At 48.2% G+C, this 13,451-nt stretch overlaps 1 protein-coding gene across 2 annotated transcripts in view; it reads left to right on the top strand.

Annotated features, from left to right (window-relative positions):
- The window catches only part of Fbln7 (fibulin 7), a 32,397-nt gene extending 28,866 nt beyond the window's left edge, over positions 1–3,531 (top strand). Inside the window, exons 7-8 of one of the 2 annotated variants that reach the window (XM_021641944.2) lie at positions 2,207–2,345; positions 2,613–3,531. In XM_021641944.2, the coding sequence (XP_021497619.1) occupies positions 2,207–2,345; positions 2,613–2,985 (512 nt within the window). In that variant the 3' untranslated portion in view covers positions 2,986–3,531. The remainder of the gene's footprint in view (positions 1–2,206; positions 2,346–2,612) is intronic. The other variant, XM_060371456.1, reaches the window with a different exon arrangement.
- The last annotated feature ends 9,920 nt before the right edge of the window (positions 3,532–13,451 follow it).

Below are 13,451 nucleotides of genomic sequence, written 5' to 3'. Positions count from 1 at the left end.
TGCTGCTGCTGCTGCTGCTGCTATTTCTGCTCTCAGCCCATTCACAGTCCCAAGAACAAAGAGTAGTTTGGAGCCTGGGTTGTAAGTGGAAAGTACCTGGCTCAGGTTCTACCTCAGTACCTCTCATTCATTGTGGCTCCCCAAAAGACAGGGCTGAGGTTTCTCTGTCCAGACAGGGTTCAAATAAGCACCCTCATCAGCAAGGAATGCATGCAGGTACCTGGGAGTGGGGTATAGCAAGGAGAGGCTGAAAACTGTGGTCACCATCGTCACCACCAGACAAATCTAGTGGACCTTGGCATAGCAACAGGAGGCCTTCTATTACCACGCCCTTCTCTGAAGACAAACCCAGAGACTAAAAAACATAGAGACGTCAAATCTCTGCATTCGCACAGTCAGAACACAGTGGCCCAGACTTACCGATGAGTCCACACCCAAATTTAGTTGAATAGTATTAGCCCTTCATGCACAATGTTTCTGTCTTATAGTAGATACCTAGCATGGAGTTTACTTTATAAATTAGAGCAAATATTTGGCAACAACTAATAGCAAGATAAACACCTATAATGGACTGTAATAAAACTTATTAAAAATTAATGAACTATAGTTGGCCATAGGTGAGTCATACCATGTACAAGTTGGGACTGCTATATTAGAGTCAGGCCCAGAAGCAAAGCAGGGTCTCCTCCTGCTCAGCTTGTTTCTAGACCTTGGAACTTGGGGCTACGGCGGGTGGGGGGGAGGCTCCTCTAGGGAAATCCTGCTGCTTCAGGCAGTGTCCCCCCCCATTGGGAGGATGCCCAGGCCTGATTTCTTCATGGACTGAGGACACTGAGGACGACCCAGCAGGCTTCAGAAAACGGCTCTGAATTACTGGAGGAGAAGGCAAAGAGAAAGGGCAGGGGGCTGAGCAGCAAGCTGGCTTGGACTGTAAAGAGGGCTCCTGGTGGCATCCCTGTTGGACGCCAGTGGAAGTGTCAGAGGAGTGGACAGCTGGAGACCCATAGCCATCCTCACCTTCACCCATCGACACTTCTCCTCCCCAGCCACCCCTCCATCTGTCTTCCCCCATCCACTCCCACATCATCCACCTCACAGGACTCACATGAGCCCACATGGGGTCACGTGGGCTTAGCAAGGGACATCCTCGCACTGGGTAAATTCACTGGGTGTTTGTAACGGGCGCAGAGAACTCTCAGAAGTGAGCGAGTGGAGATGTCTGCTTTCGGTACGGGGTGAGGCTAAGGAGGCACCTAAAGGTTTGAATCTGAGTGTGAGAACAACCACCGGCAAGAAAGGAGACTCAAGGGCCGGAGAGGTTGCTCAGTGGTTAGAGCACCAGATGCTCTTCCCCAGGTCCTGAGTTCAATTCCCAGCAACCACAGTAGGGCTCACAGCCATCTATAATGAGATCCGATGCCGTCTTCTGGCATGCAGATGTACATGAAGTCAGCACTCACATTTTATATATATATATATATATATGTATCTATTATATAAAACATTCATAAATAAATCTTTAAGAAGGAGACTCCAGAGCGCTCGATGCTGAGAAGGAGGCAGGTGACTGGCAATATTCACTTGGTGTTGTCAGGAACTGCTGTCACTTGTCACAGCAAAGGAAGGAAAGGAAGAGAGCATCCCAGGGAGGGGGATTCACCACCACAGTCCTACAGCACTTCTGACCTTCATTCCAGAGGTTAGAAGAAAACAGAATTCCTGACAAGGTTCTTGCTTTAAGGGGTGGATGGATCCCTGACACCCACTAGCCAGCCAGCCTAGCAGAACCAGTGAGCTCCAGGCTCAGTGACCAAGTTTCAAAAAAAAAAAAAAAAAAGTAGAGAAGTGATTGAGGAAAATGCCCAAATGTGAACCTCTGGTTTCCACTCCTTTATTGGAGTCCCTCTCCAGGCCCAAGTGTTTTCTTCTCCGGCCTAACCCATCATGGCATCCTTCTTCTTCTTCCTCCTCTCTCCTGCCTGTTTCCCACGATTCTCCTGTCCTCAAAGCCCAGGAACCTCAGCCACGCCTACCCCATTCTGCCCTGCCCAGGTATAGGCCTTTAATCAACCAATGAGGTAAAGCGTCTTAGGCAGGCTTACAAAATAAGGATAGGTGTGACCAGATCTTGAGGGCCAGTAAGTAGCATCAGAATAAAGCAGCAGAACGACCCCCAGCAGACCCCCTTGTGTCTCCTGAAATGCAGATGTTGATGAGTGTGTGGGCCCACAGCACACGTGCCCCCGGGGGACCACGTGCATCAACACCGGAGGCGGCTTCCAGTGCGTCAGCCCAGAGTGTCCCGAGGGCAGCGGCAACATCAGCTACGTGAAGACGTCCCCCTTGTGAGTATACCCAGGCCCGCCCACGGCTGGGCATGCACGGCCCTCAGTGTGGCCGGGCTAGATTCCGAGAGCCTCGAGAGGGAGGGGATAATCACATCACACGCAGGAAACCGGAAGGAGCGAGGCGCTCTGAGCCTCCATTTCCCCTATGATTATCAGCGCACGTGACTCCCAGGTATTAGAGTCGGCTTGAGTGCGGCCTCCTCGAGGGGGCACCTGGTCTGAGTTTTCCCAAGTCTAACCGTGTCCATTTTGCCTCCGCTCCAGCCAGTGCGAGCGAAACCCCTGCCCCATGGACAGCAGGCCGTGTCGTCACCTGCCCAAGACCATATCCTTCCATTACCTCTCTCTACCTTCCAACCTGAAGACGCCCATCACGCTCTTCCGCATGGCCACAGCCTCAGTCCCCGGCCATCCCGGGCCCAACAGCCTGCGCTTCGGGATCGTGGGTGGCAACAGCCGTGGCCACTTTGTCATGCAGCGCTCAGACCGGCAGACGGGGGAGCTCATCCTTGTGCAGACCCTGGAGGGGCCTCAGACTCTGGAGGTGGACGTTGACATGTCGGAATACCTGGAACGCTCCTTCCAGGCCAACCATGTGTCGAAGGTCACCATCTTTGTGTCTCGCTATGACTTCTAAGGACGCCGTGGCAGTCGGGGGACTGGGGTTTGAGACCTGGGCTGCTTCCTCTTCCCTAAGGATACAGCTGTGGGCGAGAGCTGTGACGGTCATCTCTCCTCTCTGTCCTGCTCCCAGTCACTTTGCCTGTTTGCCCAGGCTTCTGGAGCAATGCTGTGCTCCGGGCTGGGACCGAAGGGAAGCCACAAAACAAATGCTATGCCACCTTCACTCTACCTTTTTTTTTTTTTTTTTTTTTTTTTCTGCTTTAAAGCCCACCCCTATCCCCTTAGGAGACAGCACAGAATGTTCTGTGAGTGACCGCGTGAGTTTGAATGAGCTGAAGTTGGAGAGGAGCTCATGCCTGTGTCAGAGACAGTGGCCAACTGTTCTGCTTTCTCTGGCTGAGCGTGTTCTGAATCTGTCATGGTCTCATGCCCCTTGAGCTACCCACCGTGATGCTTTCCCACAGTCCAACCAGTCCTCTCCTCAGAGGGCTGCAGGAGAGCCCGGTAACCCCGAGTGGATCCTCCTAGACCAAGGTCTCAGCATTAAATCATAGATTTTTGCCAGAGTGTCTTTGCTTTAGAGAAAACGTTTCTCAAAAACATGCCCTGGTTTTATGGCTGTGGGAATAGTCTGCTTCTACCCTCTGCCCATCCGACTTCTCCCTGAGCACGAGGGCACCCTCTCGGTAAGAACAGCCCTCTTTCTGCCCAGATTGGACATCGGGGATGGAGAAAGTAAGAGAGATGACATGCAGCATTGCTCCAGTAGTTTCGGTATGAGTTGGTCACAGGGGAGGCTGGTAAGGATGGCACCTAGCCACGGGGTGTTCAGGAGAATGCTCAAATTGCCCTTCACTCCATGGCATTCTTCAGCGGGAAGAACCCAGAGGTGACTGACGTCTCCCAGATAAACGAAGCAGGAAAACTCTGTCCAGCTCTGAGAAGTGGGTGGCATGGGGAGACCATTCCAATTAAAACTTAAAAAACTAGATGGGTTGAGAGGAGTTTCAGTGTCCAAAAACACAGTGATCTGCAGGAACATAGCTTTGTATACATTTCATTTTAAAAACATATTTCTAAACCAGGCAAGGTGGTGCACACCTTTAATCCCAGCACTGGGGGGAGGCAGAGGCAGGCGGAACACTGTGAGTTCGAGGCCAGCCTGGTGTACAAAGTCAGTCCAGGACAGCCAAAGCTACACAGAGAACCCCTGTCTATAATAATAATAATAATAATACAGAGAACCCCTGTCTATAATAATAATAATAACAACAACAACAACATTTCTAGGGGATGGGACAGGTGGACTCTGAGTTTGAGGGCGGCCTGGATGACATAGTGAAGCCATGTTTTAAACAGAAGAGGATGAGGAGAGGAGTAGAGCTCAGCCGGAAGCAATACTGTCAAGCACGCATGCGGCCTAAGTTCCTTTTCTGGCACAGCACTAAACTGAGCGTGGCTGCCCATACCTCGGCTACATAGCCGGTTTGAAGCAGGCCTGGACCCATGAAACCCTGCATCAGACAAAAGAGAGAAAGGAAAAAAAAAAATCCAGCTCCCCCCTTTCCATCTAATCTTTGTGTTTGTCTTGACATCAGCTATGAAGCGTGTCCCTGGCTTAGTGGTAAGCCAAGTATGACATTTGGAGGGGAGTTTGTCCCTGGCCTCTTCTGTGAGACAAAGATAGAGACTCCTCCCATGGCTTCTGCTGCAGTTTCTAACAACAGAACAAGGGCCTGGAGAGCTGCTTCACGGGTTATTACATGACTCATTAAAACACTTTTCAGAGCCTCGTGTTTTTAGATCGGCAGTTCTCAACCTGTGACCTATGACCCCCCTTGGGACCACAGGGGTCACCTAAGATTACCGGGAAACACAGACATTTACATTATGATTCATTACTATAGCAAGACTACAGTCCTGAACTCGCATGAAAATCATTTTACAGTTGGGGGTGGGTCACTGTAATAGGAGGAACTGTAGCAAAGGGCCTCAGCATGGGGAAGGTAATGTGATGGTGACTCTGGTGTCAAATAAGCCCTGTGTTAAGGGGAACTTTTCTCCACCGAGATCTGTCTTCCTCAAAGCTGCCTCCCACTTAGCAAAGCACTCAGCTTCAGTCCCTATGGTACCAAAGGACAGTGCCTGACTGCTTCAGACTGTCCTGTGGATGATACTCAGGGCCTTCCTCCTGGTCTCGCTACTGTGTCAGTCAGCTTCCTGTCACTGTAGCAGAATAGCTGCGACCATCCGCTCAGGAGGAGGAAAACGTTGCTTTTTTTTTTCCTCACAGATAACAGCCCATGGTCCACTGGTCCTCTTGTTTTGGGGGCCATGATGAGGTGGTGACATTACCATGACATTGGCAGAGGCAGAGCCAGGCCTGTTCACCTCGTGGCTGGGAGGAAAGGGAGCAGAGGACCATGCCTCATAATCAGCTTCAAGGACATGCCCTCAAAGACCACAGAGCTCCCGTTAGGCCCTGCACTCCCCAGTGCTTTGGGGGAGACGTTCTGGATCCAGACTGCAGTGATGTTCTCCGTTTGCCTTCCGCTAATGAAATCCACTGCTGGGTCTCCGTAGGCTGCAGTCTGCGCTAAGCCGGGGTGACTAGTTGTCAGCAGGTGTGGGTTTACTCACCTTCCTGGGTAATACGGGTCCCAGGACTGCAAATGCAGTCTGGACTAGCATAAGGAAACGCATGCGTCATCACTAGCTCCACCCAGCAGCCAATCACCTACTCCCACTCCACCACGTGATAACCTTGAAGGAGGTCCTAGACGTGATGTCATTCCATCTGTATTTCACCATGTGCTTCCAAAACGCCTCTCTAAAGCACGACCTCAACATTGTCCACCCTCAGCATTATCGAGAAATTGACCAGCAGGGCCGGGGCGGGGGTGGGGTGGGGGGGATAGCTCAGCAGGTAAAGGGGACAGCTACCGAGACCGACAACCCGGCGTCAGTCCCCAGGACCCACATGGTGGAAGAAGAGAATCACCTCCCACAGGCGGCCCGCTACAGCCGCCCCCTCCACATCGCGTTTGCCGTGGCTCACCGGCATCCATGTACGTGCACACATGAAAAAATAAATAAAAAAAACAGAAATTCAGCAATGATTCCTCCATGCCTGCAGCCATCAAATCATTGGTTAAGTTTATCTTAGTGACTTGATTTTCTTTTTCTTGACTTGAATTAGGTCCATGTGGTATAACTTATTGATATGTTTTGATATGTAGCAGGGATCCTCACACTTCAGCATACATCAGATGGCCTGGAGGTTTGTGAGAGGGCAGAATACTGGATTGTTTATTTTTGTTTTGTTTTTAGGTTTTTTTTCAAGACAGGGTTTCTCTGAGTAGCCCTGGCTATACTTGAACTCGCCTCCTGAGAGCTGGGATTAAAGGTGTGCACCACCGCTGACTGGTTTTGGATTGTTTAATCTTGCAGGACTTCTCACACTCAGAGTTTTCCATAGAGTCTTTTAACGCGCTCCTCTGTCCTATCTCTTTCATATGAGCCCGTGGTTCTGTTCAGAAACGTAATGAGATTTGGATTGGCTTTGTTCCGAAGACTGCTTTGTTGGTAGTGATGGGTACCTACCTGGAAATCCCATAGTACCCATCTCTCTTTAAAAAATAAATTTTCTTTTATTTGGGGCTGGAGACAGAGCTTAGCAGTGAGAAACACTTGCTGTTTTTACAGAGGACCTGGTTTCGGCTCTTAGAATACACACACGGCAGCTCCTAACTTCTCTAACTCTAGTTCCAAGGAATCCAAACCCATCTTTTAATCTCCTCAGGCACCAGGCATGAATACAGTTCACACACTTGCATGCAGGCCACCCTCTGTCTCTGTCTCTCTCTAAATGTAAAACACCTTTATTTATGTCAGGTGTGGTGGCACACACCTTTCATCCCAGCACTAGGTAGACAGAGGCAGGCTGATCTCTATGAATTTGAGGCTAGCCTGGTCTATATAGTAAGCTGCAGGCCAGCCACGGCTACAGAGTGAGACCCTGTCTTAAAACAAAACAGTGATAATTTTACATCTTGGGAAACATTCCCCCCCCAAAAAAAAAAAAAAAAACAAAACACCACCAGTACTGCTAGTTACAATAATTCTTTTAGGTTTTGTTTTTTGTTTATTTGTTTTTCCCCTCAAGTTTGTGTCATCAAGTATGAGTGTTGTACGGTTGGTTTGCTTTCTCAAATCACTCAAAATAATTCTCTGTGGTTATGGCTTAAGCTACGATCAGAACAGTGGCAATTCATCCTGCTAAAATTTTTAGATATTTTTCACTTATTTATTTGTTTGTTTGTAAGAGGGGTGCTGTGCACCACCACACACCTGTGGAGGACAACTTTCGAGAGTCAGTTCAATCCTTCCACTACAGTGGTTCCAGGGTGCAAGCTTAGGTCACCAATCTTGGCAGCAGGTGCCTTTCCCCACAGAGACATCTTGCTGGCCCTGAAGTTTTTAGCAACTGTTTGTAATTTTTGTTTGTTTGTTAATCTAATTGAGTTTAACGTGTGTGGGTGTTATCCTTGTGTGTATATTTGTATCCCACGTCTGTGCCCAGTGTCCACAGAGGCCCTGTCTCTCCAGCCCCTCACATCCTCTATCTCTTAACTGCTAAGTTTTCCCTTTCATCCTTATGCTTGATATACCGGGACCGGAAGATGGCTCCGTAATTTTGAGCAGTGGCTGCTCTTACAGAGGACCCCGCTTAGATTCCCAGCGGCACCCACATGGTGACTCACAACTGTCTGTAACAACAGTTCCAGGAGACGCAACGCCCTTTTCTGTGGCACACAGATGTATAAATAGGCACAGCACACACACAAATAAAATAATACAAATATATTATTAATATAAATAAAAGTAAAATAATAGAAATTAATGATGGACAATAGCATACTATCCAATACCTCCTTTGCCTTGTTGTTTTTAGTAACTGTCTGTCACTCTGCTTGGCCATACCCCATATCGGTTCTCTACTTTGAGGTTCTACCATCGTTTATTCATCTAGTCACTTGAGACTGACACCTAGCTAGTTTCAGTCCTTTGCCACTGAACGTGTTATATCTGTATGTGTATAACTTTTAGTATTTTTGCTTTTCTATCTCACATATCAGCATTTCCTCCACAAGACATACGCGACCTTCCACCCCACAAGAAAACAAGGTATGGAAGGCCCTGTGCCTGAACTACGGCGGGTCCTAGCAGCACAGAGTTCACATTGCTCCCTGAGCCGACCTTGCTTTGGAAGTGAAGGCAGGCCTGAGTGGAGATCTGACCCACAGCCAGCTCATCTGTCTGTCTTGGACCTCTGAGTAGCAGTCAGCAGCCACCAGGAAGACGGGGGCGGCCAGCCAGGAGATCATGAGCTGTTGAGCAATGGAAAATTAAGTAGGATTTTGGATGAGTTTTTTAAAAAATCACTTTTATTTTTAAACTGTAACATGTCCAATAGTAGCAAACAAAAAGGAAAATATGCCAAACCCCAAAATGCCATCCCAGGGTCACAGTCAACCTGACAGGTTTATAGCCTGAGGTCAGACTGGAATGCATCACTTTCCGTCAGCCACTGTCCCAGCTCTGCCAAGCCCTCACTGCAGGACCAGAAAGATGAACCCTCCTGACACTGGGCTTGTTCATACGAATATTTCCAAAGTCATCAATCACCCAGAAATTGCATAGACAGCCTGGATATCCACTGCGGACTGCTGGATCTCCACTGGACCACCAGGGCCCTGCTATGGTTACTGAGGACACAATGGATGATGAGAGCAACAGATTCTGACCTGCTGAAGCTTACATTTAGCAGAAAGGATTGCAATGCACACGAAGACAAGAAAGTATGTGACCAAAGAGGGACAGAGGCTGCAAAAAGAAAAAAAAAATAGTATGTATTTGTTGTACACATGTTACATGTAAATACTGCATATCATCCATACAACCTGAATGCTGCAGACACAGATCATGTGTGGTGACAGGTGGACATTTTCTTAACTGGTGATTGATGGGGGATGGCCCAGTCCATTGTGGGTGGTGTGCCCCTGGGCTGATGATTCTGGGTTCTATAAGAAAGCAGGCTGAGCAAGCCATGAGGAGCAAGCCAGTGAGCAGCACTCTGCCATGGCCTCTGCATCAGCTCCTGCCTCCAGGTCCCTGCCCTGTGTGAGTTCCTGTCCTGACTTCCTTCAGAGATGAGCAGCGATATGGAAGTGTAAGCCAAACAAATTCTTCCTCCCCAACTTTCTTCGGTCATGGTGTTCCATCACGGCAATAGTAACCCTAAGTAGGACACATAGGTTCATAAAGTTGATATACAAATCAAACATACTAATGAGCCATAAAGAAACTTATTTTAAAGCAGCTGTTTACGTTTATATAATTTACCATCTATTAAAAACTAAAGCTGGTTTGCATATTAATGAGATGGATGTGCTGAAAACCCAGTATTGAAGAAAATAAGGCATCCTCAATGTTTTTCAGAGTTGACTGATTAATTTTGTAAGCATCCATGCTGAGAATACCACTTCACACAAACACATAGTAAAAAAAAAAAAAAAGACAGACAAGTATATTTAGGACCATTTCAGAAATTATTGGCAATGCTGTTCTAACCTAAAAATCTAAGTCAGATTTTACTTAATACTTAAAAAAACAAAATTCAAGTTAGCAATTCAAGCAAGTTTTGAAATAAAAATCCTGGGGCTGATTCAGTGGTTCAACAGTTAAACACTTGCCACCCAGGCAAGACGGGCTGAGTTCAGGTCCCCAGAACCCCACGTAAATGCCAGGTGGGAATGAAGACATGTCCGTGACTCCAGCCTTGGCTGGCAAAACTAGGCTTCTAGTTCGTTCTTGTGATAAAACACTCTGATCAAAGTAAAGGATTCATTTGTATGACTCTTCCGGGTCACAGTTCATGACTGAGCGAAGTCAGGGTGGGAGCTCAAGCAGAAACTCGAGCAGGGACCATAGGAAAACTTTGCTGGCTGGCTTATTTTGGCTCATGCCTAAGCTCCCTTACACAGCCCAGGCCTACCTGACCAGCTCCCATCCACAGTCGGCTAAGCCCTCCTGCATCAATTAACAGTCAAGACGACCCCACACAGACACGCTCACAGGCCTGGTGTGTGCAATCCTTCAATTGACTCTGGGCTGTATCAAGTTGACAAATAAAACCTCTTAGGACAATTAGTCCTATTGGCAAACTCTGGGTTTGATTGAGAGTCCCTGCCTCAGTGAGTAAGGTGGAAGATCAATCCAGGATGACTCCCAGCCTCACTCTTGGGCCTCTATGTGTGCACACACATGGGCATCCACATGTATAGATGGCCACACACGTGTACACAGATACATACCACCCACGCATGAGAAGTGAAAGGGGGGGAAAGCTAAACATAATAAGATCAAGCATTCCAGTGCAATACAACCCGAAGATATACTAGGTTGATATTTTTATGCTTAGAAACCAGGGTAGGAAAATATTAAAAGACTTTCTTTCCATAATTAAATCATTATGTTTCTGTAAGGGCAGAAAAAAAAATTCGTGAAATAACTGCAGTTTATAGCGTTACACACAACAGTCTCAAATTTTTGCCAAATTTTCTGCCAAATTTCTGTTTCAGGCAGCGTTCAGTGGTGTTTTGTGGTGTGGCTCCGTTCACAGTGTGAAACATATCCCTCGCGTGTTCAGAATGAAGGCTGCACTGACATGCGAGGCCACACGAGTGATCCCTGCGAGAAGCACCTCAGATCTATGGCGCGCTGAACTAGTTCTGAACTAATTTTTATTCGTTACCACCTCAGAAACCCTTTACCGTTGTCAAGGATTTTGCAACCCCCGCCTTCCGTCATCTGACCGGATGAGGGCACCGCCTAGCTGAAGAAGCCTGGAGCTGAGAGCGCCGGGATGTGGTGTCCACCCGTCATAAAACCTCCCGAGCTGGGGCGACTCCATGTCTGAGGCGCCGACTGCCTAAGGGTTATTTGGTCACTCTTGCGGGTTGGCCTGGGCTCAGTTACGTCAAAGACAGACCAACCACTGGGATGTCTTCCCTTGGGGCTTCCATGGGATTCAGCCGTCTCGGAGCATGGTGGCCTCAGCGTAACTGGGCTTCTGACACCATGACTCAAGTTTCCAGCAGAAGGGACGTTTCCTGGAAGGGTTATGGACAGTTCATGGAGAAGTTGGCCTCAGAATGGTTCGCCTTAGAGTAAACAGGATGAGAAACGAAGGCCAATCCTCCTGATATGAGGATTTCCAACCAAGGCCAGTGTTAGCAGGGCCATGGGAATGGACGAGGACTCACAAGCAGGAGGGTCCGATTAGTGCCACCTAGGCTCACGATGATGAGGCTGACCCTCTGCTGATGAAAATGAAGATCGTGGCCATCTAGTTCCTTATCTGAGGGAAACTTCTCAGGGACCCTATTGGGAGAAAGTGGGCTCCATCATATACCAAGACTCACAGCCACCTTGGGGACACTTGTATAACCAACAGCTTGGCTTCCTCTCTCTCTATTCACGGGACACACATATCTGTGCAGTCACTTGGCCACTGGGTTATTCCACACCCTCCATGTTCAAATGAGATCGTTGTGTTTTCCCGGAAGTGGTGGGATCTTGGAGTGAAGCTTCAAATCTTGCCCTGACTAGTGATCCAGCCCCTGCTGACCTCCTGGGCCTCAGACCGGCCCACTGTTCACAGTGCTGGACCCTGACTCCGCCAAGCACCTCTCTGTCACTAAGCCTCTGTAATCGAGGCTTCTTCCCTCCGCTCCCCACTGGACTGGGGCTCAGAGTCTCCTCAGAGAGCCTCCCCAGGCACCCTGGCCTGCGCTGCCCACCCTGCCAGGTTGAACATCACCTTATTCTCTTTTATCTTTTAAAGAACTTTTTTTAGGGTTAAGAATATAGCTTGGTAGCATAGTACTATCTAAGATGCCCAGAGTACAGGGCTTAATCCCCACACGGGGAAAAAGAGCAAGTTGATAACATTTAACTGGATGTGGTAGGGGTGTGTGTGTGTGTGTGTGTGTGTGTGAAATCCAGAAGAGGTCATCACATCCCCTAGCTAGGAGCAGGAGCTAGGAGCAGTCAGGAGCTGCCCGATGTGGCTGCCGGGAACTGAATTCGAATCTTCTGAAAGAGCAATAAGTACTCTCTCTTCAGCTCATCAGGTCTCTGGAGCTTTGTGATGGCAGCTGTAGCTAACATCTGCTCATCATTGCAGTCTGTGTCTCAGAGAAAGATGACAACTCACCTCCCACCCTCCAGACACCAAGGGCAAATATAATGAGTCATTTAGAGCAGCTGTGAATGAACGGCATTCCTCCTAGACTATCTCTACAGGGATGGTGTTAGGCAGCGTGGAGACCTGCTCTTAAAATATGTATGGATATTCTGCAACAGACGATCAGAGGATGGATTTTTGTCACACTGAGCCACCCAGTCCCTGTTGCTTTGGGGTAGCAGTGCTAGGACACTAACTCCAGACCTCCTGCAGACCTCCGCTGAGCCTACCTCCTCCCCTCGCTGCGGGAGGATCACCCTCATCCTGGGGAGCATTGCACACCACCAGCTGCTAACTCCATCAGCACCTGTTCACAGTGCCCCCTCCCAGCTGAGTCATCCTTAGACTTGATGAGAAAGTGGAGCGAGACAGTGATTTTGTTGGTGTAATTGTTGTTTTAGTCAGAGAGGCAGGCCATCTGCAGGGAGTCCAGAGTAGGACATTCAGCAGGCCCGTTTTCAAACAGTTTGGTGTGTTTTCTTTCTCTGAAAGAGACGCTGGCTAATTTTATATCTAATAACAACATAATCCTGCTTACTTCAAGAGTAAAAGTTGATACAAGGGGCTCAATCAGCAGACTTCATAAAGAGGTTCATTGAGTTCAGGAACAGGGAGGCATCTGGACTCTTAATCTCCACCCTGGATTAGCCGAGAGCCCGGCTTCTCATTCTGTAGGGCAGTCGGCAACAACCACACATGGCGTGGTAGCTGAAGTTGGGGATGGCGAGACAAAAGCGCTTCACAGTCAGCTTTCTGCACATGCAATGACACAAGTGAGTTCAGAATCTAATGTGCAGTGAATCTGAGTACTGGCGGGTGAGACTTCAGTTTCGGCTCTGGTGTGAACACACAATTCACACATTTGTCACACCACACTGTATCCAAAAACCCTGCCTGAAATACCTGGCCTCAGGCAAGGCCATCTTATTTTCTCAAGTGCAGTGTTTCTGCTGTACAAAGTTTTCTGGTGGAGCTTCTAGAAACACAATGGAAACACGACAACACAAAGTACTTTTAATATGCAATGTTTGCCTGTCATCATTTCTCTGCTTACAAATATTAAATCATTATATCTGTAGATTTTATTGTGCTAGAATTTTTTTATTTTAAAAATTATTGTTTGAAGTCCGGCGCAGTGGTGCACACCTGTGTTCCCAGCACTCTGGGAG

This window comes from Meriones unguiculatus, chromosome 18, assembly GCF_030254825.1.
Source record: "Meriones unguiculatus strain TT.TT164.6M chromosome 18, Bangor_MerUng_6.1, whole genome shotgun sequence".
NCBI classification, from domain to species: Eukaryota; Metazoa; Chordata; class Mammalia; order Rodentia; family Muridae; genus Meriones; species Meriones unguiculatus.
The sequence above is the reverse complement of the archived record's forward strand: the minus strand, read 5'-3'. Positions and strand labels throughout refer to the sequence as shown.